The 25,177-nt window shown below is 42.8% G+C and overlaps 1 protein-coding gene across 2 annotated transcripts in view; it reads right to left on the minus strand.

The window, feature by feature from the left end:
* CACNA1I (calcium voltage-gated channel subunit alpha1 I) overlaps positions 1-25,177 on the minus strand; it is a 721,300-nt gene that overhangs the window by 81,143 nt on the left and 614,980 nt on the right. For both annotated transcript variants that reach the window (XM_056524026.1, XM_056524025.1), the window contains exons 29-30: positions 11,688-11,821; positions 10,273-10,343 (exon numbers count right to left, since the gene is read on the minus strand). In XM_056524026.1, the coding sequence (XP_056380001.1) occupies positions 10,273-10,343; positions 11,688-11,821 (205 nt within the window). The remainder of the gene's footprint in view (positions 1-10,272; positions 10,344-11,687; positions 11,822-25,177) is intronic.

The following is a 25,177-nucleotide window of genomic DNA, read 5'->3' on the forward strand; positions in this document are numbered from 1 at the left end:
TCCTGCCCACCCACAATAGACGGGGCAGAACGGGGAACCGAAGGGGACCGGGCGCCGACGTCCACTTACCCGTCCGGAGGCTGCGGCGACGATGATCGGCGGGCGGCGTCACGTGCGTCTGAAGAGGACGGCTGCCGGGATCCTATGGAAGCCGGTAAGTAGATCTGGAGGGCTACAGTCTGAGACCGTGGTCTCTAACTGTAGCCCTCCAGATGTTGCAAAACTACAACTCCAACCATGCCCAGACAGCTGTTTGGGCATGCTGGAATATGTAGTTTTGCAACATCTGGAGGTCCACAGTTTGGAGATCACTGTGCAGTGGTCTAAAAACTGTAGCTCTCCAGATGTTGCAAAACTGCAATTCCCAGCATGCCCAGAAAGCAAACAGCTGTCTCGGCATGCTGGGAGTTGTAGTTGGGTACCTCCAGCTATTGCATAACTACATCTCCCAGCATGCCCTTCGGTGATTAGTACATGCTGGGAGTTGTAGTTTTGCAACAGCTGGAGGCACACTGGTTGGAAAATATTAAGTTAGGTAACAGAACCTAACTGAAGGTTTTCCAACCAGTGTGCCTCCAGCTATTGCAAAACTACAACTCCCAGCATGCACGGTCTGTCAGTACATGCTGGGAGTTGTAGTTTTGAAACAGCTGGAGGTTTGCCCCCCCATGTGAACGTACAGGGTACTTTCACATAGGCGGGTTTACAGTAAATTTCCTGCTTCAAGTTTGGGCTGTGGCAAATTTTTTGCCGCAGTGCAAACTCCTAGCGGGAAATTCACCGTAACCCGCCAGTGTGAATGTACCCTAAAAATACTACACTACACTAACACCTAATAAAGGGTAAAACACTACATAAACACCCCTTACACTCTCCCCCCCCCCCCCTCAATAAACAATTTAAAACGTCTTGTACGGCAGGGTTTCCAAAACGGAGCCTCCAGCTGTTGCAAAACAACAACTCCCAGCATTTCTGGACAGCCACTGACTGTCCAGGCATGCTGGGAGTTTAGCAACAGCTGGAGGCACCCTGTTTGGGAATCACTGGCGTAGAATACCCCTATGTCCACCCCCTATGCAATCCCTAATTTAGTCCTCAAATGCTCATGGTGCTCTCTTACTTTGGAGCCCTGTCGTATTTCAAGGAAACAGTTTAGGGCCACATATGGGGTATCTCCGTACTCGAGAGAAATTACACTACAAATTTCAGCAAAATTCCCTCTCCAAAATCCTATTGTCGCTCATTCCCTTCTGAGCCCTCTAGTCCACCCGCCGAACACTTGACATACACATATGAGGTATTTCCTTACTCAAGAGAAATTGGATTACAAATTTTGGGGTGATTTTTCATCCATTACCCCTTGTAAAAATTCAAAAACTGGGTCTACAAGATCATGCGAGTGTAAAAAATGAAGATTTTGAATTTTCTCCTTCGCTTTGCTGCTATTCCTGTGAAACAACTAAAGGGTTAACACACTTACTGAATGTCATTTTGAATACTTTGATGGGTGCAGTTTTTATAATGGGGTCATTTGTGGGGTATTTCTAATATGAAGACCCTTCAAATCCACTTCAAACCTGAACTGGTCCCTGAAAAATTACGATTTTGAAAATTTTGTGAAAAATTGGAAAATTGCTGCTGAACTTTGAAGCCCTCTGATGTCTTCCAAAAGTAAAAACTCGTCAATTTTATGATGCAAACATAAAGTAGACATATTGTATATGTGAATCAATGTATAATTTATTTGGAATATCCATTTTCCTTACAAGCAGTGAGCTTCAAAGTAAAAAAAATGCAAAATTTTCAATTTTTTCATCAAATTTTGGAATTTTTCACCAAGAAATGATGCAAGTATCGACAAAATTTTACCACTAACATAAAGTAGAATATGTCACGAAAAAACAATCTCGGAATCAAAATGAAAGGTAAAAGCATCCCAGAGTTATTAATGCTTGAAGTGACAGTGGTCAGATGTTCAAAAAATGGCCGGGTCCTTAAGGTATATTTGGGCTGGGTCCTTAAGGGGTTAAGGACACAGAATTTTTTTTTTGTGTTTTTTGTTTTTTCCTCCTTGCCTTCTAAAATTCATAACTCTTTTATATTTCCATTCACAGACCCATATGAGGGCTTGTTTTTTGCGTGACCAGTTGCACTTTGTAATGACATCACTCATTTTACCCTAAAATGTATGGTAAACCCAAAAAAATATTTTCTGTGTAAGGAAATTTAAGCGAAAATCATAATTTTGAAGATTTGAGGGCGTTCGTTTTCACGATGTACACTTTACAGTAAAAATTACATATTTTCTTTATTCTCTGGGTCAATATGATTAAAATGATACCCATGGTTTACATACATTTCTATTATTGTAATGCTTTTAAAAAATCTCAAACTTTTTTTTTTTTTACAAAATCAGTACGTTTAAAATTTCCCTATTTTGACCAACTCTAACTTTCTTTTTTTTCCATATTCAGGGATGTGTGAGGGCTTTTTGCACCATGATCTGTAGTTTTTTTTATTACCATGTTTGCGCATGTGACTTTTTGATCGCTTTGATGTGACAAACCGTAGGGGGATCATTAACATTATATTTTTATAGTGCGGACATTTACGCATGATACCAAATATGATTTCTTTTTTTTGCGCTTTTGTGTATTAATATAGGGAAAAAGGGGTGATTTAAAACTTTATTGGGGTGGAGGGGCTTTTTCACTTTTTTTTTACATTTATTTTACACTTTTACAGTCCACATAGGGGACTATTTATAGCAATCATTAGATTGCTAATACTGTTCAGTGCTGATCAGTATTATCGGCAATCGTCTGCTCTGGTCTGCTGGAAGGCAGATCAGTGCAGAAGACCCCAGGAGACGGACGGAGGCAGGTGAGGGGACCTCCATCCGCCATTTTGGCTGATCTGTTCCCCCTGATTAGATCAGCCATTTTAAGTGCCGCACTGCCGCAGATGCCGTGATCTGTATTGATGACGGCATCTGAGGGGTTAATGGCAGACATCAGCACGATCGCTGATATCTGCCATTACCAGTGGGTCCATGACTGCTGACAGCCACTGGGACCCACCGGGAATGAAGTGAGCGCAGCTCCTGCGCACGCGTCACAGCAGCGTCGTAAATGTACGGCACTGTGCGCTAAGTGAATCTATGCAGTGCCGTACATTTACGGCGCATCTCCTTAAGGGGTTAAGCTTTTTATTAAACTTTTTTTTTTTACACTTTTAGGGGACTTTTAGGAGGAATCATTAGATTCCTCATACAAATTAATGTGGTTCCATAGAACTACATAGATCTGTGTGCTCGATTGATAAAGCCCCCTGGACCACCAGGAATGGTTTAAATGTCCCTTTAGACAGCGGTGATCTAAAAGGTTAATAGCCGGCCACGGCGATCGCCACATGTCGGCTACTTCCTTAGATGGCAACGGGTTAAAAGGGTCCATGTGTCCCCCTGTGTGCCCATCCATGTTTACAGCAGGACTCATTTGGGGGAGTACAGGGCAGATATAATGGGTTACAGCTGGACTCATATGGGGGAGTACAGCAGGGCAGATATGGGGGGTTACAGCAGGACACATGAGGGGACTATAGCAGGACACAAGAACACATGTGTGCTCTTTGTACACTCTTTGTACACTCCCATCTTTGTACACTCACCCATGGGACTGCAGACCTGCTGCAGTGCGACAGGACTTCCTCATGCTGCTCCCTGGCTGTCCGGGCATGCTGGCAGTTGTAGTTTTGCAACATCTGGAGGTCCACAGGTTGGAGACCACTGCTCTACACACAGCTCCCTGCGGTACCAGGCTCAGCCAGGAGCATATATTGGGTCCAGGTATAAGGGGTATGTGTAAGAGGGGGATCACAGCACAGCGGAGGATTCACACACTGAGAAGCCTGTGTGCTGGAGCAGCCAGGGACCAGAAGTTTCAGTAAATTATGCAAATGAGCTGACTCCTGACAATGGAGATCACAACAGAGGGGGAAGAGGCAGAGAAACTTCTCCTTCGCGCTCCTTTCTGGTCACCAGTTATTTTTGTCTTTCTGCCTTGTAGCAGCCATGCCTAGTAAGTGTTAAAAAAAAAGAACACGCTGGTAGCGGCCCCATCTCTATCCCGGTCCCTTGGGCAGTGCCCAACCCGTCAATCCCTGGGCTGATCTGCTTCTGGCCGGGCCTGTATTTTACATGCAAAATTACTGGCAGGAAGATGGAAATACCAGCTGCACCAGTAAAATAAAAAATGGTAACCCTATGTACAATCCTTTTCTGCTATTATATCCATGTCCTGTGACATCTTGTGACACAAGCCACTTACAACATTGCCCACATGCTTCACATATGCCACAATTGCCACTAAAACAGTGAACATAAACTGAACTTAAACCCTTGACACGGTGTACTAGGGGTGATATTAATCAAAATCTGTGTAAGAGAACAGTGGTGCAGTTGCCCAAAACAACCAATCAGATTGCTTCTTTAATTTTTGAAAAAGGCCTCTAAAAATTATAAAAGTGATCTGATCGGTAGCTATGGGCAACTGGTCAGCTTTTCTTCTACACTGGTTTTGCTAAATCTCCCCCTATATCATGGCATCACATACCCTGCACCAGAGTATGGACAGCAGACAGAAGGAAGAGAACAAAGACACCTGTTGTGGAAACAGGGTAAGATGAGTTTGAGGTGTTTTCTTTCGTTTTCATTTAGACACAGAAGGCACTATTAATTGGGGTCCAGTGCATCAGTATATACAGTCTCAAAGGTAAACATTGCTACTGTATGGAGGCTCAAAGTGGAGACACTTTGTGGTGGCCCAGTATGGGAGGTGTTACCCCATACCTTCACTGCCCTGTCAGGCAGCATCGTTCAATGTCCCCAGGGCCCCCTGCATTAGTTTCCCCATTGTAAATATGTTGTACTGTATAAAATGTGTTATCACTTTAAGAGATATACCATGTAATTGTTACAAGTCTTTGCTGAAGTCACTCGTGCCTAGTGTGTGTGTCCAGAGGCCTCAAGTCAAGTCTTGCAGCCACAGTATTGTCAGAAAATTGCATGCCGATGCCAGAAAGTGTATGGGACTTTGTCAGTGGAAAATGTTTTACCCGAGGTGCTTGTGAAATAGAGGGGGAGGTGAAGAAAAGCCTTTAATCTGCTATTGAGAATAACCCTAAAGTCGTGAACACTATTTGCAAAATCCATACTGAAGAAATGTTACGTGCCAAGATGTCTGCCGCCATACCTGAAAGGGTTAATCTGTTGGAGGAAAATCACAAGAAAGGATCCCGCCAGAGCCAGCGTTCCGCTCCTGGGCGTGAAGCCAAGTCGCAGTTCCTAGTCCTAAGTGGAACTCAGGGTCCACCCCTTGTTGCCGAAGAAGAGGATGCACCGCTGAGTCACTTCTGGTCCCAGGCCCTGCTGATGACAAATTTCCGGGCGGCAGCCACTTTGCTGGAGACCAGTATAAGAAGCGGAGCCAGACCTCTTCAGTCTTGCTTAAGTTCCTGGTGAGAGTAGGAAGATGGCGGATGCGCAGCAGACTACACGTGCAGAGAGTCCCAAGATGGTGCCCTCTCCAGAAGATCTCCTTCGGGGCCGAGGAGGCCTGCTATCAAGTCCCGCTGCCCGAGGATGACTGAGACTGGCCTGCAACCCCGGCGGAACATACAACAAAGTCTTCACGAGAGCCGTCGCTGGTGAGGCTGTCACCCCACCACAGGACCTGGGGATCTACACAGATGAGTCAGAAGTTTTCTACCTCTCTATCTACCCCCAGTCCAGAGCCAGTTCCCCAAGTCCAGCAACCCCCAGCACGTTGCCAGTCACCACCGCTACCCAAGTGGCTATTTGGCGATGAGATGGCACTTATTCATTTCATGAGGAACCATCTGCTACCCCTGCCAGGGAAGTCTCATCCTCTTGTCCTAACTGCCCAGGCCGAGAAGGCCAAATGGGAGGCCGAATTGGCTACCATCATGGAAGAGCTAAGGGAACAGAAAGGAGTATGGCCCTAAAGTCATACCTTATGAAGTCCGTCAAGTCCAGCAGCAGGACACTAAGAGTCTTGAGGCCTTGTACATAAGAAGGCAAGAACAACCTGGAGAGGGAGAGCCACCCCTAGAACAGCGGAGGGCCACAGTCATTCGACAGAGTGAGGGGGTATGGCACACTAATGGACTGTCACCATGGTGGTACTATTCTGGTCAACAGGAGAGCGGTGAAGAGAGATTACCTCCCTCCACCTTTACACTCCCTAGAGAGTGGGGAGATTGTAGAGTATACCCTGGTACAGAGCCAGCAAGGGGAATGGGAAGCAGCCGTCACTAGGCCCAAGAATCCAACACAAATTCCCTTCGCCTACTTCCCCTCTGAAGATTGGGATTCAGATCCATTTGGTCTTCTGCCACCAAGCGTCAAGGGGCAAGTCGTCCAAGAAGAATGGATTTCTGAGTCACCTGTCATGGACCGCAAGTATCTGCGTCGAGGGTCGTCGACAGATGTGCCCAGGCCTGCTCCTGCGGTCGAGTAGGTTTGGCCTTACCAACGGGCAGCAACCAAAGTGCCTCGGCCTACTCCTGCTGAGGAGGAGGTTTGGCTGACCCAATAGGCACCTACACTTGACCCCCCCAGTGGCGCAAGATGCTGCTGTACAAGTGGTGGTCACAGTAAGCCTGACCATCTGTGATTCCAGATTGTCCCATGTGTCGTGTCCCAGCCTAGAAAGCAAGGTGACCATTGAGGTTGGGATGGAAAGTTGCCAGGCCATAGTGTTTGAAGATTGCAAGATGTTTACTACTATTGAGTCGTGAGACTGTGTTTCATGCAAAAGCATTGTTGTTGTTTATAGGTTCCTGCAACGTTCAAGAAGAAGTACCTGACGAACTTGTCAAGAAGTTTACTTGTAACCACATGCGTAAGTGTTCCTGCCCGGCTTTTAGCTCAAAATGTACCTGAACTGTAAATGTACCTGAACTGTAGAGCCGTACAATGAAAATCTGTTTATATATCATTAGAGCAATATATTTTTGCCTATAATTTTTGCACGAGTAAATACTTATGTTGGTGTGCCGTAATAAAATGTGTATAATATGTTTGTACAGAAATGACTAAAGTGCAAAGTGTTTTTAGTCATGGCAATATATATGGGAGGTACCCTGACCCAGTCAGGAAAAGCGTAGTCATTGCCTTACCGCCGTGACAACTACCAGAAAGGTACAAAGATTAAGCTGTAGTACCACGTATAAAAGTTATGTCACCTATAGTCCAGTATAGTAAGTATACTTATTACTAATTTAGTCTAGTCAAATGTCAATGTCTAGATTAGGACTGAAGCCTTGTATATTTTCCAGTCCACCCATGTCTAGAGTATATAGCCGTCTAACATTTTTTCTGTCCGCATGCACAGCATACTTTACTGGCCAGAGGGTTCACCTGAAGTCTAGATAATGCACGTAGAGTGACAAGATTGCTGAAAGTAAAGGTAACACTGTTGTATGGTGTAAAAATGTGTAGAGTTCTGGGGGAGAATAGTTTTAATACCGAGGGACCCCAGCAGCCAAGGCTGCTGGGCAGAGAGCCTCAGGCAACCCAGTGCACAATTTGTATATAATATCGTCTTAAGAGTGAGTTGCTAATGCAGTTACAAGGTTCATCAACCCCACATGTTACTATCTTAAAATACCAGAGCATGTGTGGACATTCAACATGCCACATGGACTCATCATTACCTTGTTTTGTAATCCAGACCTGAGAAGGACATTGTGCATAAATGCCCCAGGAACTGTCACTAGGCCCCATTGGCCACTTCAGTCCTCTGCCCTCCAGGACTAGGCATTGAGGATGACTTTAATTAAGAGGGAGTGTTTGTGGTGGCCCAGTATGGGAGGTGCTACCCCGTACTTTCACTGCCCTGTCAGGCAGCTTCCTTCAGTGTCCCCAGGGCCCCCTGCATTTGTTTTCCCATTGTAAATATGTTGTACTGTATAAAATGTGTTATCTCTTTAAGAGTTATACCATGTGGTTGTTACCGAGGAGGTACCAGTGACCAGGTGATCCCAAGAGTGACATATGGGCTCCCTGCTAGTGTCCTCCATATAAGCCCTGGGTGGAGCTAGCTCTTTCTCTTTTGCACCAAGTCTTTGCTGAGGTCAGTCGTGCCTAGTGTGTGTGTCCAGAGGATTGGAGGCCTCAAGTCAAGTCCTGCAGCCCCAGTCAACAGCATTGTCCGTCATCAGTCAAGTCAGTCTTTGTCAAATTGTCAAGTAGCGTGGCGTGCACTAAATTGCCTAGTCCTACTACAAGTCCCAGCAAGCCCTTAAGGTCTCTGAGTCATTGATCACCTCCTTGGGCCCTGGCTGAACTGTATAGACTTTACCATCTGTCTACCCTCAGTAAAGCTACCGTTGTTCGTAACTTGACGTCAGAGTCTTTATTGCCCCCGTGCCTAGCCCAGGATCCAGCGATATACCTTTGGGTGGTTATAGGCTAAACCACGCCCTGGCATCACGAATACAAGGGCTTAATGCCATCTGCCCCTTGGGTAACAACATCTGCCCTCATTATTGTATGGGGGCAATATGACTGTGTGTGGTCCCAAAGGGAGATTAAGGTGTTTGAACTTTATAACAGTGTGAAAAATTCTATAACTCTGTTAGGAATTCCAGAACTGTGTAAGGAAATCTATAACTGTATGAGGAACTTTATGGCGCAGGTTTATCAAACTGTGAGAGAAAAAAAATAGTGTGATTTTCCCACAGCAGCCAATATATATAGAATGGCTGCTCAGCAACCGTATCCATCCACAGTAGCACAATAATAGCAAACTCTGGGACCCGCAGGCTGCACTCATTTATTACTTTCTATGTTCTGTATCATATGATTATGTTTCGCATATCAACACAAGTAAACACTATCGCTAGCCAGAAGAGTAAGAATACATAATCTATACTGAGAAATTCATTGTGACACGCTCTGCAGAACTCCCATATCATCTCCTTACACATTGTGATTCATTATGTAACTTCCTTCAGGGGTATACATTACATTTATTAACACTATGTTACAGATTCTCTGTGGCCGGATAGACGCTTCTATACCTAAATTATGTTGATTATGAAGAGTGTTTGGAGGATTTATGAAAACTTATGCAGAGGAACAGTAGGGCAGTTGCCCATAGCAACCAATAAGATTTAATTTTTTAGGCCTTTTTAAAAACCAAAGCTGAAATCTGATTAGCTGAATCAGATCGCTTCTTTCATTTTTTTTAGAGGCCCTTTTCAATATGAAAGAAGCAATCTGATTGGTTGCTATGGGCAACAGGTCAACTTTTCCTCTGGACAGGTTTAGATAAATCTCCCCCACTATTTTTCAGTTTTTGTCTCTAAAGAAATATGCTATATTCACATATACTGTACGTATGGTGGGAGTTTATCATTGTTTGGATATTTGAAGTGATTATTAGCAAAAATTTTAAATTGTCGCCATTGATAAATCAGCTACTACATTTGCAAATTTGATTTAATCTTAAGGAGTTTTGAAAGATTAACTCAAGTGGTGTCAAAGCAAAGTCTACCCTACCACCCTTTAAGTAGTCCCCTGGGCGGGATGCTATACTTACCAGGTCCTGTCACTCCGGCTGTAATGATGCCCCCTTGGCTTGATTGATGGTCCATGTCATCGCTCTGCTACCTAAGCAGAAGGAGCAGAGTGGTGACACGGACTGTCAATCAAGCCAAGAGGGTCGTCACTAGAGCCTTAGCCGGGACCTGGTAAGTATAGTTTCCCGCCCAGGGTACTACTTATGGGGCGGTGGGGGAGACTTAATAACTTCATATCCATCATCCCTGGGAGCAGAAACATCCCCCAGGGATGGTGAGGATAAAGATTTTACCTACATAACGCCTTGCCAAGCATTATACATGGTAACATTTTGTGCTTGGTTCCCTTTAAGACCTTGATGGTCGAAACACGTCGGGATTTTTGCTTCGGTGGTGTTTTTTTTGTTTGTTTGTTTTTTTACCAGTAACACAAATAATATTCATATATTTATATTATAAATTTAAGGTTTATTTATACAGCATTTTCTAGCACAAAAGGGAAAACCAATATAACTGTAAGAATAATAAACAATGCAAAAAATTATGTAAATTATAGAAACAAAAACTCCCACTGTATAATTTCTAGATAAAAAAAATTATAAATAATAAAAAATCAAAGACATTAATGATACAACAACCAAGACGAGAGTTTTAGCCTTTCATTACCTGTGGCAGAGCTTGGACGACAGTGTCTAGCAGCGCTCTCATCCCTGTTGCCATTTTCAGCAGCTTTAACACTGTAAATTAGAGTCATTTGAGAACACAATGTCACCGAGGGGGTTAACAAAGGAACGACATCATGTATGATAAAAATTCTGATATTTAGAGGGGTACTCCGGTGGCCAATGTGTTTTTTCAGTTTCTACTTACCCTTGCAGGTGAGTTTTCTTGTTATCTCTGGTCTCATGCTTGCTCTTTGTTTGTCTTTCCTTTCCCTTCTTTGCACAGTGTGTGCATGTAGTGTAGCATCTATTTCTCTTTTGCCTTTATTTTAGAAACTACAGGTCCCAGCATACCTCGTAGCCTGTCTCCTCTTTCAGTGCCTTGCCCAACTTGTTTTGCGTTGCCGCCCAGCCCTGTTTCTGACCGGCTTTTTTCCCCTTTAGCACGCCCTTTCCCTGCCCTGCTCATTAGTATACTTTGCCTCTTTTTTTTTCTCTATCTAGTCTGGATGTGTGCTTAGCATTGGTTATGAGCTAAGCACATTGTCAGCCCAATCATCTGGGTCCATAACACGTGACCAGGATGTTGGCCAGTCAGCGTCTGTTACCATGCTTGGTTACCATGCTTAGTTCCCCGATGTGGGAACATGGGCTACGGTTGACAATTAATTAATCCCTGATGTGGGGACTGCGGGGTGAGAAACTGACAGTGTGCCCCGTGGGGGGAATCATGATAGCGTTGCGGCTGACATGTTACTAATTCCCCCCGCCATTGGGACCGTGCACCTGCGGGGGGAATCATGATAGCAGATTATCCTGATTCCCCCCGCACTGTGCTGATACACTGATTCCCTCCATGGGCGCATGGTCCCCATGGCGGGGAAGGGCTTACATGTCAGCCGCAGCGCTGATACAGGGTACTCAGTACAGTGTGAGCCGCGGGTGCAGGGCTGGCTGACAGTGGGAGGAGAAATCCATCCTCCCGCTGTCATCTTGTACTGTGCGAAAAAGGAAGGGAGAGAAACGGTACTCCCAACCAATCACGGGACAACAACAATTCAATGAATATTCATTACGGGGGTATGGAAAAGGGGTGAAACCATTTCAGGAGAAAAAAAAAACAGCAACGCCTGCAGCACAGACGTCTTGTCCACAACAGTGAACAAACATGGCCGCGAGTGTGGAGGACAATCAAAAGCAACCAGAAAAACTACTAAACGTCCGTCACAGAAAAGAGGTCAGTAAAAAACAGACATGCTGTGGACAGATGTATAACATGTGAATTACAAAAGTGCTCAACTCGCTACAAACACGCTAGATAACCATAAAGGTGTGGTAACGGAGTACCCCTTTAAGAAAATTAATGATATTGTATTAATTTACCATTGTTTTTCTATATGTTTTGTTTTTTATTATTACCTCTAGTAATGCGTAGTACTCTCATGATACGGATAATGGTGGGATTAATAGGCAAAGCAGCATTAATTTCAATCTCTTCTAAAGTGATTCCCATTACAGACAGGAGCACGATGGCCAGATCCAACTGGTTCCACCTTGGTAGAATAAGAGAAAACACAAATTCATGAAATAAATCACAATTATGATCTAGTGGAGCATGATGAAACACTATTATTGGCTTCAAAAGGAAATAGAATAATAAAAGAGGGTCTTTTGCACACTGATGGAATTCATCATACAGCAGATATGGCACAATATAATTCCGTGTTCGCCAAACAAAATGCTTCCAGCTTTTGCAAAACACCCATCATGCCCGGACCGCCAAAGGCTGTATATAATGGCTTCAATTATGACTATAAAAGGAACAAATATGTAAATAAACATAAACACAGTTTAACCCTTTAATGACAAAGCTTTAAAGGGGTATTCCAGGCAAAAACTTTTTTTTATATATCAACTGGCTCCAGAAAGTTAAACAGATTTGTAAATTACTTCTATTAAAAATCTTAATCCTTCCAATAGTTATTAGCTTCTGAAGTTTTCTGTCTAACTGCTCAATGATGATGTCATGTCCCGGGAGCTGTGCATGACGGGAGAATATCCCCATAGGAACTGCACAGCTCCTGGGACGTGAGTCATCGGAAAGCAGTTAGACAGAAAACAGCAACTTAAATTAGAACTTTTTGCAAGAAAATTAGTATGCTTAAAGTTGTCCTTTCTGACCCTTATAACTTTCTTATTTTTTCACATACGGGGCTGAATGAGAGTAATTTTTTTTGCATCATTATATGTAGTTTTTATCTGCACCATTTTTGTTTTGATAGGACTTTTTGATCACTTTTTATTCAGTTGTTTCTGGTATATGATGTGACCAAAAATCAGCTTGTCTGGTGTTTGGTATTTTTCTATGTTAACATTGTTCACAATGTGGTATCATAAACATTATACTTTAATAGTTTAGAAATTTCTGCACGCAGCAATACTAAATATGTTTGTTTATTTTTAGATTTTTTTTAAAACTGGGAAAAGGAGGGTGATTTAATTTTTATTAGAAAATGTTTTTTTTGTATGATTAAAAAAAAAATATAAATACACTTTTATTTTCCCCCTCATTGTGGACTTATATATATGAAATCATTAGATTGCATTCACTGTATAATGTTATGCAATTGAATAACATTAAACAGTAAGACCGGTTCCCTACCGATCAAGATGCACTATTAGAGTGCAGATCCAATGGCAGGAGGCTGGTAAGAGGACCTACGCCACCATTTTAATTTATTGGACTCCCACAATTGTGCTGTGGGGTCAAATGAGCAGCATTAACACATCTGCCCCTTGTTTAGATGCGATTGATCACAGCACCTAAACTGTTAATTATAGGCAGTGGTAGGATCACTGTCTATGAAGTGAGCGCAGCTCCTAGCACGCCCCATGTCTTCTAGGGGTTAAATCCTGAGGAACCCGGAAAAAAAAAAGGAATCTTTGATGACCAGATGAAAGCGAATACTTGCAAAAAGCTTTTTGAGAGCTAAAATGGCCGACAATGGTTAATGTTACTCAAATACTGAGAAAAATAAACTGTTCCGAATTATTATGCAAATTCTATTTAAGTTTCAATAAGATAAAATATTTTGTTTTTCAGTTTATCTCATGGATGGCATTGTGTCTCGACTCTTTTGATCACTGAAAACAATCTCAGACACCTGTGATAATTAGATTGCCAGGTGAGCGCAATTTAAAGAAAAACTACTAAAGGTGGGTGTTCCACATTATTAAAGGGGTACTCCACTCCCCAACATTTGGAACATTGAGTTCTGAATGTTGGTGCGGGCTTCGGGGGTCGCCATGCCCCCTCATAACATCACGCTCCGCCCCTCGTAATGTCACGCCTCGCCTCTTGTGATATCATGCCCCACCCCCTCAATGCAAGTCTATGGGAGGGGGTGTGATGTCACACCCTCTCCAATAGTCTTACTTAGAGGGGGCAAGGTGCGACATCATGAGGGGTGGGGCGTGACATCACAAGGGGACATGGCGACCCGCCGAATCCTGATCAAGCATTCGGAACTAAATGTTTTGAATGCCGGAGAGTGGCGTACCACTTTAAGCAGAGCACCATTTTCAAGCAATATGGGGGAGAAAAAGGATCTCTCTGTTGCCGAAAAGAGTGAAATAGTTCAATGCCTTGGACAAGGTATGAAAACATTAGATATTTTACGAAAACTTAAGCATGATCATCACACTATTAAGAGACTTGTGGCTGATTCAGAGCACAGACAGGTTAATGCAGATTAAGGCACATTGAGGAAGATTTATGCCAGATCCCTGCATCGGATGAAGAGAGCAGCTGCTAAAATACCATTACATAGCAGAAAACAAATATTTGAAGCTGCTGGTGCCTCTGGAGTCCCAGGGACACCAAGGTGTAGAGTCCTCCAGAGTCTTGCAACTGTGCATAAACCTTTTATTCGGCCACCACTAACCAATGCTCACAAGCAGAAATGGCTGCATTGGGCAGAAAAATACATGAAGACTAATTTTCAAACAGTCCTGTTCACTGATGAGTGCCGTGTAACCCTGGATGGTCCAGATGGATCGAGAAGTGGATGGTTGGTGGATGGCCACCCTGTTCCAACAAGGCTGCGACATCAGCAAGGTGGTGTTGGAGTCATGTTTTGGGCCAGAATCATGGGAAGAGAACTGGTCGGCCCCTTTAGGGTCCCCGGAGGTGTAATGATGACCTCTGCAAAGTATGTGGAGTTTCTTACTGACCACTTTCTTCCCTGGTACAGAAGGAAGAACCATGCTTTTCGTAATAAAACCATCTTCATGCATGACAATGCACAATCTCATGCTGCAAAGAATACCTCATCATACAGCATCAATGGCTGCTATGGGGATAAAAGTCATTGTGTGGCCTCCATCCTCTCCTGACCTCAATCCTATTGAGAACTTTTGGAGCATCCTCAAGCAAAAGATCTATGAGGGTGGGAGGCAGTTTACATCCAAACAGCAGCTCTGGGAGGCTATTCTGACATTTTGCAAACAAATTCAAGCAGAAACTGTCCAAAAATTCACAAATTCAATGGATGCAAGACTTGTGAAGCTGCTATCAAATAAAATGTAACGTGACCTGTTAAAATGTTTAAAGTGTTAAAATGTTGTTAAAAGTTTGAAATAGCTTTTAATTTCAGTAAATATGCTGCAAACACAACAAATTACAATTTTCAGTTCTTTACAACCTATAAAGTGTTTTGGAAACTTACTGTGCGTAATAATTTGGAACAGTGCATTGTAAGTTTTTTTATTTTTAAAAATACTGTTATCATTAGGAGGTTTGTTCAATAAAATGTTAAATGTACTCTTAATAGACTGTTATTTACATCAATTATTTAGGTAAATGAGAAAATAGCATTTGCATAATAATTTGGAACAGGGTGTAGAGCAAAAACAAACTAAGGTTGGAAGAAAGGCGGCACACTTTAAGTGAGATGATTATTTTTTTTTGGGATCAGGAAACAGTTTTTAATAGAATTTAGAAATTGCCCTGATACTATTTATTAAACGTAGCCGCAAAATTATAGGACTGCACAACATCAGGACCATTTAACATTATATAGCAGAGCATTAAAATTTATGTCAGTATCAATTAGTGTTGAGCGGCATAGGCCATATTCGAATTCGCGAATATTCGCGAATATATGGACGAATATTTGTCATATATTCGGGAATATTCGCATATTCGCAATATTTCCGTTTTATTTTCGCATATACGAAAATTAACATATGCGAAAATTTGCGCACGCAAAATTAACATATGCAAAAATTCGCATATACGAAATTTGCATATGTTAATTTTCGCATATGCGAAAATTCGCACACCAGTCTCACACAGTAGTATTAGAGCCTTCTTTACACCACACAAGCTGGAAGCAGAGAGGGGTGATCACTGTGATGTGTACTGTGAAAAGAAAAAAAAATACGAATATTCGTAATTACGAATATATAGTGCTATATTCGCGAATATTCGCGAATTCGCGAATATGCGATATTCGCGAATAAAATTCGCATTGCGAATATTCGCGAGCAACACTAGTATCAATCTATGAACGAGAAACCTTTTCATGTTTCCTTAAAGGGGTACTCCACTACCTCAGCGTTCAGAAGATTTTGTTCTGAACGGTGGGTGCGGGCTGCGGGGGTCGTGATGTCACGGCCACACCCCTCATGATTTCACGCCATGCCCCTTCAATGCAAGTCTAGCTGTCTAGTGTGACATCACGACCCCCGCAGCCTGCACCCACCATTCGGAACAAAATGTTCTGAACGCTGAGGTAGTGGAGTACCCCTTTAAGACAGAAAACGATTTAAAGTAAATATATATATATATATATATATATATATATATATATATATATATATATTATACATGGTGTACACTGAACAGAATGTCTTCAGCGATAGCTATATCTTCCCACTTCTGTATTGGACATTGTGTTGAATCCTTTAATTAACCAAGTGATATCTGTCCAGGTCGAGTGCAAATGTGCAATATCGTGTCACAGATTGTCCTGATGGTGTGTGAAGCTCGGCAGGCAGGACAGCTCCTTCACAATCCTTACATAGAACATGCTGAGCTCATCAGACAAGCCTGAGGCTCTTCACTCAGCTGCACTCCGTGCGTATACACCTCAGCTAATTACACTATTCACTCAGATTGGGGCATCATTAAAGGCGTCTGCAAAGTAATGTCTTCCACTACCCCATGTACGCCCCGCTGATCAGGAACGCACATGACTCCAACTTAATTACTCTTCCTTCAGTATCTGCTATCAGAATCCCCAGTTCCAGTGAGTTAGCGAAAGGCAATGACTACGCGCTGTCAATAAAGCCAATAAAAGCCTAATGATGATATGAATAAAATATGCTGGGACTAGATAACTTCATCACGAAAAACACCCAGTTGGCTTATGAAAGTAATTAGAGTAAAAAATGTGACATCGTTCTGTTATGGACTGAGGAGAATGGGTGAAGAAACGTCCTAATGGACTACATTTACTACAATGGCCAAACAGCTTGTTAATAGTCATCGTAAGTAGAACTTTCCAACAATCTGGATTTAGGTTTTATTTAACACAATCTCTTGCGGTTCAGCATTCCTTTACTTTTAGAAATATCAGTTAGGCTTCGTTTACACTACTGTTATGCCCGTCAATAACAGCCATCAAACTCTTTTTTTTTTTTTTGAGTTTGAGAGGGTCCAAATGGTAATAACAGGTCCCGATGGACCCCATTATAGTCAATTGGGTCTGTCGGGCGACGCTATTTTCAGAGAGAATAGCGAAAAGAAAGACAGTGCAAGCACTATTTTATCTCCCGCTATTCTTACCGATGGTCCTGAAGGCCGTCACACTACCGGGTCATAATGGTAGTGTGAGAAGGGCCTTAAAGGGAACCTGTCACCATGGAAAGGCTGTTTAATGCATTGGCGGCAGGTTACAGAGCAGGAAGAGCTTAACTTATTTATATATAGTTTTTTGGGATAAAGATTTAGACTAAAATGTCTGTTCATTTTGGCTTAGGAGTCAAGTGAGTGGTCCTACTCAGTGATTGTAAGCTATCTCTGTATCAGTGTACATGCAGAAATAACTGTAATTTACTAATCAGCACCGCCCACTGGACTCCTATGCTCTGAATGAACAGAAATTTTAATGAAGAGATTACCAGTTATTCTGAATCTTTTCCACATAACTTTATATCAATCAGTCCAGTTTCTCCTGCTCTATAACATTTTGATGATAGAATTTACCTGCATTTTCATGGTGACGAGTTAATTTTAAGCCTATATTATGACTTCCACAATGAGAAAACCTATTGTGGTGGCCCAGTGCAGAATCTGTTATTCTGTACACCTGCCTGTCCTGTTTGGTGGCTTCTATTCCAGTGTCCCCCTGGGCCCACATCCCTCCTAAGGACTATAAAATCGAAGGTTAAATGTTGGTTAATTTTTTGAGGTGTTTGTCACTTTAAATAATGTTCTTAGTGTGGTGCCTTGTGGGTGTGAATGGTGATCGGGATGTTGCTGTGCAGGTTATAAAGGGTGCTGTAAACCCTTGTCAGTCGTGATGCCAGGGTGATGGTTAAATGCTTTATGACTTGGCCTATCACCACCCTTCCCAAGGACGGTAGGTGTTTGCAGAATAAAGTATTGTCCACTACCAGAGCTTTGCTGAAAACTTGCTAAAACTTTACTGAAGATTTTCTGTAACATGCGAACATAAGAACAGTCTTTGTAACAGAGTCTATGAACAGCTTAGCTTAGATTGACCGTTGGTTGGGACTTTTAGTAAGTTCTTTAGCTTGTAGGGATTTAGTATGCGCAGATCCGCTGGATTTAGGGTAATGTTTAGGTCCAGGGTCCTTGCCAATAATTGTGGGGAATTTAGAAGAACTCACTCTGTAATTCAGCCGAGGTCGCAAGGCTTTGGCCCAGTAATTGTTGTTGAAAGTTATGGAGGTCCTACCTCATTCAGTGACAGCAACCCAAGAGATGCTGCTTGCTTGGCAGCACAGGAACAAGAGAGAGATCATTGGCTGCAGCTCCCTTATAGGGGCAGGGGCTGGCCGTATTACGATTGGTCCACGTCATCTGTCAATCAGCTTCATAAAGCATGGTGGGTATCACATGTCTTATGAACCTCCAAAGGTTCTTTTCAACTACCATAGAGACTAGCGCCTCGTCACATGACCTGCAGGTCTTGCGACGCAAGCACAAGGTAAGTACACTTTCTATATACATTTATTTACATTTACCTGAGTAATATATTAATTATTTAAGGGGTGACTAGGGGAAGACTAGACCTGAGGACCCCACGGTTCCTAGGAACTCTGACTTTGGGGACCCCTACCAAGGTACTGTATGTAATACGGTACCGGGACACCACATTAATAATCCTGATGTCAAGGGGAGTATGCAAGGTGAACAAGTGGCTTATCAGTGAGCAATGGGAACTCTCTAAACTGCCCCCCTTATCCAGTATAGTGAGGTCAGGGTTCAGCTCCCTCTCTTGAGCTCCTGCTCTTAGTGCATGCTGAGGTACAGTGAAGTGAGGATCTGAGGAGTCTGTGTGATCCAGAAGCAGGCTTGAGGCCTAGTACTGCAACCATGCTTCTACTGCAAAATAACCCCTGCACCTGTAAGTCAAAGCTGCAAGGTAGGAACTAAACTAGTGGGGAAACTACAGAAGTCCAAGTAGTCAGTCAGAATCAACCCTGTCAATTACTTAATTCAAGCATGGCTGCCCCAGTCAAGTCAATTACAACTACAAGTCCCAGCAAGCCGATAAGCTTCCCTAAGTTCACCCTGCATCTCCTTGGTACTGAACTTAGTTGTATAGACTGTAACACCTTGCCTGCCTCAGTAAAGAGCCATTTTTTCATAACATTTAGTCGGAAAGATTATTTTCCCCGTGCCTGGCCTAGGAATAATAGGCTATACCTCGGGTGGTGAAATAGGTAAACCACGCCCTGGCGTCACGATCACAAAGGGTTAATAGCATCTGCCCTTCCATACCCATCACCACACTATGCTATATTTCTATATGTTTAAGCAATTTATGATGATGGTGAATATAAATTTACAGCTCCACATAGGAGGTTAGAGTGATTTACTTTTTAACTGATGCTGATGCTGTCCATTCAAATATACTTAATAAGAAAATTTGATTTCCTTTTTATATAAATCATGGCTTATAAAATCATGGCTTTGTCCTAGCTGAAGCACAGGCATGGACAATGTCCAGTAAGTGAGGGTGGGCTAGCTTTCCTCTGTGCTCTCTCCTATCTGTCAGGACAGGAGAGAGCACAAAGGAGTACTATCATACAGGAGAGAGCACAGAGGAGTACTATCAGACAGGGGAGAGCACAGAGGAGTACTATCAGACAGGATAGAGTACAGAGGAGTGCTATCAGACAGGAGAGAGCACAGAGGAGTGCTATCAGACAGGAGAGAGCACAGAGGAGTCTTATGAGACAGGAGAGAGCACAGAGGAGTACTATCATACAGGAGAGAGCATCGAGGAGTGCTATCAGACAGAGGAGACCACAGAGGAATGCTATCAGACAGGAGAGAGCACAGAGGAGTGCTATCAGAAAGGAGAGAGCACAGAGGAGTCCTATCAGACAGAAGAGAGCACAGAGGAATACTATCAGATAGGAGAGAGCACAGAGGAGTACTATCAGACAGGAGATAGTACAGAAGAGTGCTATTAGACAGGAGAGAGCACAGAGAAGTACTATCAGACAGGAGAGAGCACAGAGGAGTGCTATCAGACAGGAGAGAGAACAGAGGAGTACTATCAGACAGGAGAGAGCACAGAGGAGTGCTATCAGACAGGAGAGAGCACAGAAAAGTGGTATCAGACAGGAGAGAGCACAGAGAAGTACTATCAGACAGGAGAGAGCACAGAGGATTACTATCAGACAGGAGAGAGCACAGAGGAGTGCTATCAGACAGTCGAGAGCATAGAGGAGTGCAATCAAACAGTGGAGAGCACAGAAGAGTGCTAACAGACAGGAGAGAAGACAGATGAGTACTATCAGACAGGAGAGAGCACAGAGGAGTGCTATCCAACAGAAGAGAGCAAAGAGGAGTACTATCAGACAGAAGAGAGCACAGAGGAGAACTATCAGACAGAGGAGAGCACATAGGAGTAATATCAGACAGGAGAGAGCACAGAGGAGTATTATCAGACAGGAGAGAGCACAGAGGAGTACTATCATACAGAGGAGAGCACAGAGTATTCCTATCAGACACGAGAGAGCACAGAGGGGTGCTATCAGACAGGAGAGAGCACAGAAGAGTCCTATCAGACAGAGGTGAGCACAGAGGAGTCCTATCATTCAGTAGAGAGTACAGAGGAGTACTATCAGACAAGAGAGAGCAAAGAGGAGTGCTATCAGACAGGAGATAACACAGATGAGTACTATCAGACAGGAGAGAGCACAGAAGAGTGCTATCAGACAGGAGAGAGCAAAGAGGAGTACTATCAGACAGGAGAGAGCACAGAGGAGTACTAGCAGACAGAGGAGAGCACAGAGGAGTATTATCAGACAGGAGAGAGCACAGAGGAGTATTATCAGACAGGAGAGAGCACAGAGGAGTACTATCATACAGAGGAGAGCACAGAGTATTCCTATCAGACACGAGAGAGCACAGAGGGGTGCTATCAGACAGGAGAGAACACAGAAGAATCCTATCGGACAGAAGTGAGCACAGAGGAGTCCTATCATACAGCAGAGAGAGTACAGAGGAGTACTATCAGACAGGAGAGAGCAAAGAGGAGTGCTATCAGACAGGAGAGAGCACAGATGAGTCCTATCAGACAGAAGTGAGCACAGAGGAGTACTATCATACAGAGGAGAGCACAGAGTATTCCTATCAGACACGAGAGAGCACAGAGGGGTGCTATCAGACAGGAGAGAACACAGAAGAGTCCTATCGGACAGAAGTGAGCACAGAGGAGTCCTATCATACAGAAGAGAGAGTACAGATGAGTCCTATCAGACAGGAGAGAGCACAGAGGAGTGCTATCAGGCTGGAGAGAGCACAGAGGAGTACTATCAGACAGGAGAGAGCACAGAGGAATGCTATCAGACAGGAAAGAGCACAGAGGAGTGCTAGCCTACCCTTATTTACTGGACTTTGTCCATGCCTGTGCTGCAGCTGGGACAAAGCCATGATTTTATAAGCCATGCTTTCTATTGAAAAGAAAATTCAATTTTCTTATGACGTTTGTTAGAAAGGTTAATGTTTTGCCAAGATGTAAAACATATAAAAAGTTTTTGTATATTACAGTGTCCATTAAAATCCTTGTTTTTATAATTTTATGGCAGTGTTTATGCTGCTTACACTGCATGCAGTTCACTGAGGAGGAGGGGGTATTTCCATGCTTGCCCTCGCATCTATGCAATGTTTCAACCCCTAAATGGGAGGGGTTAAATTAATTGACAAAAATCCCCACATAGCTTAAAAGGGTTGTCTAACAGTTACAATCCTCTCTCTTAACAGAGCTCACCTAGAAATTGGCTAAGCAACAGTCCTTCTGCTGCTGGAAATGTCATTCATTGAGTGATAACACTGGGTGAATATGCCAGTGCTTGCAATAATGTATACCATACTGCCCATTTGAATGAATGTTTTGGTTTAAGTTAAAACTATTATATTGCTTTGCTGTGGATTTCCAATCTAGAGTATATGTAGGACCTCTCTAATATGGTATGTGGGTGGGGATTGTTCTAAAAAAAAGCAAACTCCTTCCCTCATGATATGTGCAATATATTGCAAAATATAACTAACCTTACATTCTTTGAGATCCCCAATTGTACTGGATTGTCAAGGATGAATATTAAATATCTACAGCATATACTGTAATTTTCAATGTTTAGTTGTGAATAAAAATATTTATTGTTCCTCATTCCAAATTTACTAGTAACCACATAACTGTTTAGTATTGTGCACTGCGGATATGATGGTTTCCTAGGTATATGTCAGAATGTATGGATTTAGAATATTTAGGATACAGCTAAATAAGATCATAGGGGGAGATTTATCAAAACTTGTGCTGAGTAAAAGGGGACCAGTTGCCCATAGTAACCATCCAGATAGCTTCTTTCAAATGGCCTCTGAAAAACAAAATAAGCAATCTAATTGGTTGTTTGGGCAACTGGTTAACTTTTCATCTGTACGTGTTTTGATAAATCTCCCCCATAGTTATTACAGTGGATTTTTATTAAGTAGTGTTAGCTGGAACATTTGCCAACAAAGGTTAAATCTGATTTTATGCTGGGCTCCTGGTTCAAGAGTTGGCCATTCTAACTTGGTTAGGGGAGTAAGGATTCACTTCCTCCTTAGTATCATGCTAAGTATTCTGTCCCTGGTGCTCTCATCAGGTCAAACCAATCATAAAAGATAAGACTTCAAATGACCATTGACAATATAAGGATATTGTTGTCCAGTATTACATAGTGCCCATTCTGTTTGGCACACATTACTGATCTGGTGGGACAAATTTCTCGGATGTCAGAATGAAATTGGGTAACCAAATGCAGTAGCAATACAAGTGGTTATTAGTTTATTTTTCTTAAACCACCCTCAGCTTATCCCAAGAATAATAGTTATCCCCTATCCACAGTACAAAGTACAACTAGCTCAGTGAGACCCCCACCAATCACAAGAATGAAGGCCCCTTGTCCCCCAAGTGAAGGAAGTAGCAGCATGCATGCCGGCCACTGCTTTATTTACTCTCTATTGGACTTCCAAAAATTGCTAAGTTCTGTAAAGTTCCATACGAAGGGAATGGAGGGGTGGTCCAGCATGGCATGTGTACTGCTCCATTCACTCAGTGGACAATGAATCTTTGTTTTCATCATTGGTGAGGGTCTCAGCGGTAGGACCACCACTGATCAGCCAAATAAGCAAAAAATAAGCTATAAGAGATGAACATCTGAGATAAGAAAAACATTTCAGAAGTTAGAACTTTAAGGGAAATGTGTTGTTTTATATGGTTTATGATTAAGTTATAAAAAAAAATGAAAGTGAAAAGAAAACCTCTAGAGGTCACACAGCCATCATCTTCGGGGCAGAGAAGTGTTCTCTGTCGGTAAAAGCAGAAAACAAGAAGTACACTAATGCACTCTAAGAGAGCTTTGTATCCTCTGACACAGTACACTAGATTGCCTCAATAGAAAGGATATGAAGGTCAGGGCAGTGTCAAATATCGATCCACAAAGAAGTCAAAAAGACATTCTGGAGTCTGAAATTACTCCATTAAAGGGGTTCTCCCTTGTTTATACTGTTTTTTGTTATTATGTTTGTGTGTTATGAGTGTATAAGTATGTGTTTTTTTATGTGTGTTGTGATTATGTATATATGTATTTTCTTACCTTTTGTGAAGATCCAGAAGCTGGCCCCTTTTTCTTCCAGCGGCTTGCTGTGTAACCTCGGCCTCCGCCATGTTGTGTTCGGTAAGTGGGATGTCGGGGGGTGTGTTCTTGCTTCTGTCCTTCCTATCTTCTGACGTCCGAGGCAAATCTTTTCTTCCTGTTTCTTCCGTGGCTCAGCGACGAATCTGCGGCCTCTTCCGGCGCATGCGCGGATAGTTTTTTTAGTTTTTTTTACCAATAACGTTTTTTTTGTCTCATTGACAAACTGTCTGCGCTTGCGCGAAGCTACGCTATTAGCGTAGACCTAACGTACGCTATGCTGTTAGCGTAGCACTTGCGAACTCGCGCATGCGCAGACAGTTTGTCAATTAGACCAAAAAAATTATTGGTAAAAAAAAAACTATCTGCGCATGCGCCGGAAGAGGCCGCATATTCGTCGCTGAGCCCATAAGAAACAGGAAGAAAAGATTTGCCTCGGACGTCAGAAGATAGGAAGGACAGAAGCAATAACACACCCCCCGACATCCCACTTATTGAACACAACATGGCGGAGGCCGAGGTTACACAGCAAGCCGCTGGAAGAAAAAGGGGCCAGCTTCCAGATCTTCACAAAAGGTAAGAAAATACATAATCACAACGCACATAAAAAACACATACTTATACACACAAAATACACAAACATAATAACAAAAAACAGTATGAGCAAGGGAGAACCCCTTTAATGTAACAAAGTTAGGTAAATAAAAAGTTATACAAAAGGTAAATTTTTTTTTAAATGTTTATTTTTTCTGCAAACCAACCGTCTAAACCCAACTTATCAGCTTCTATGTCACTAGGGATGAGCGAATCGAATCTTACGAATCCAAATTTGTTACGAATTTCAGGAAAAATTCACTTCACAATGAATCCTAATATCGCAGCGATTCAATTGCAAAAAATTGCTTCATTAAACTCTATTTAATGCAGTCCAGGGTCCAGGGCATCTAAGATGGCGGCTCCACATGTCAGGACATGTGGCAAGGAACTCTGGGAAGGTGGGAAGATGGGTAGGCGGGATGACCCTGAATCACATGTAGCATGCAGCCTATCAGCAGCCAGCCACCCCTGTGATGTCACGGCCCTATTTAATCGGCAGCCATCTTGCGGCCAGTCACATTAGCATTTTATTTCAGCGAGAGAGAGGGACAGAGAGCAGTGTGTGTTGCACAAAAAAGCATTTTCACAGCAGCAATTCACCTCAAAGCCAAATCCAGCCTAGAAGCACTGATAGGGAAGGGAGAAAGATTGAGAGAGAAAGTGCAATTTTGGGTGTACTACACAGCGACTGTGTGCTGCAGCACCGGTGTGTACAACAACTGAAAAGCTAATAGTAGCCAGCCAGTTAGGGAGAGCAGAGGTGAGCACTAAAAGCCATAATTACCTGCCATTGGTGCCTAATACAGGTTGCGTGGCAGAGTATATTGTCCTCTATTAAGTGTAACCAGTGTGTACATAGGTGGTGTACG

Source organism: Hyla sarda, chromosome 6, assembly GCF_029499605.1.
Source record: "Hyla sarda isolate aHylSar1 chromosome 6, aHylSar1.hap1, whole genome shotgun sequence".
NCBI lineage: Eukaryota > Metazoa > Chordata > Amphibia > Anura > Hylidae > Hyla > Hyla sarda.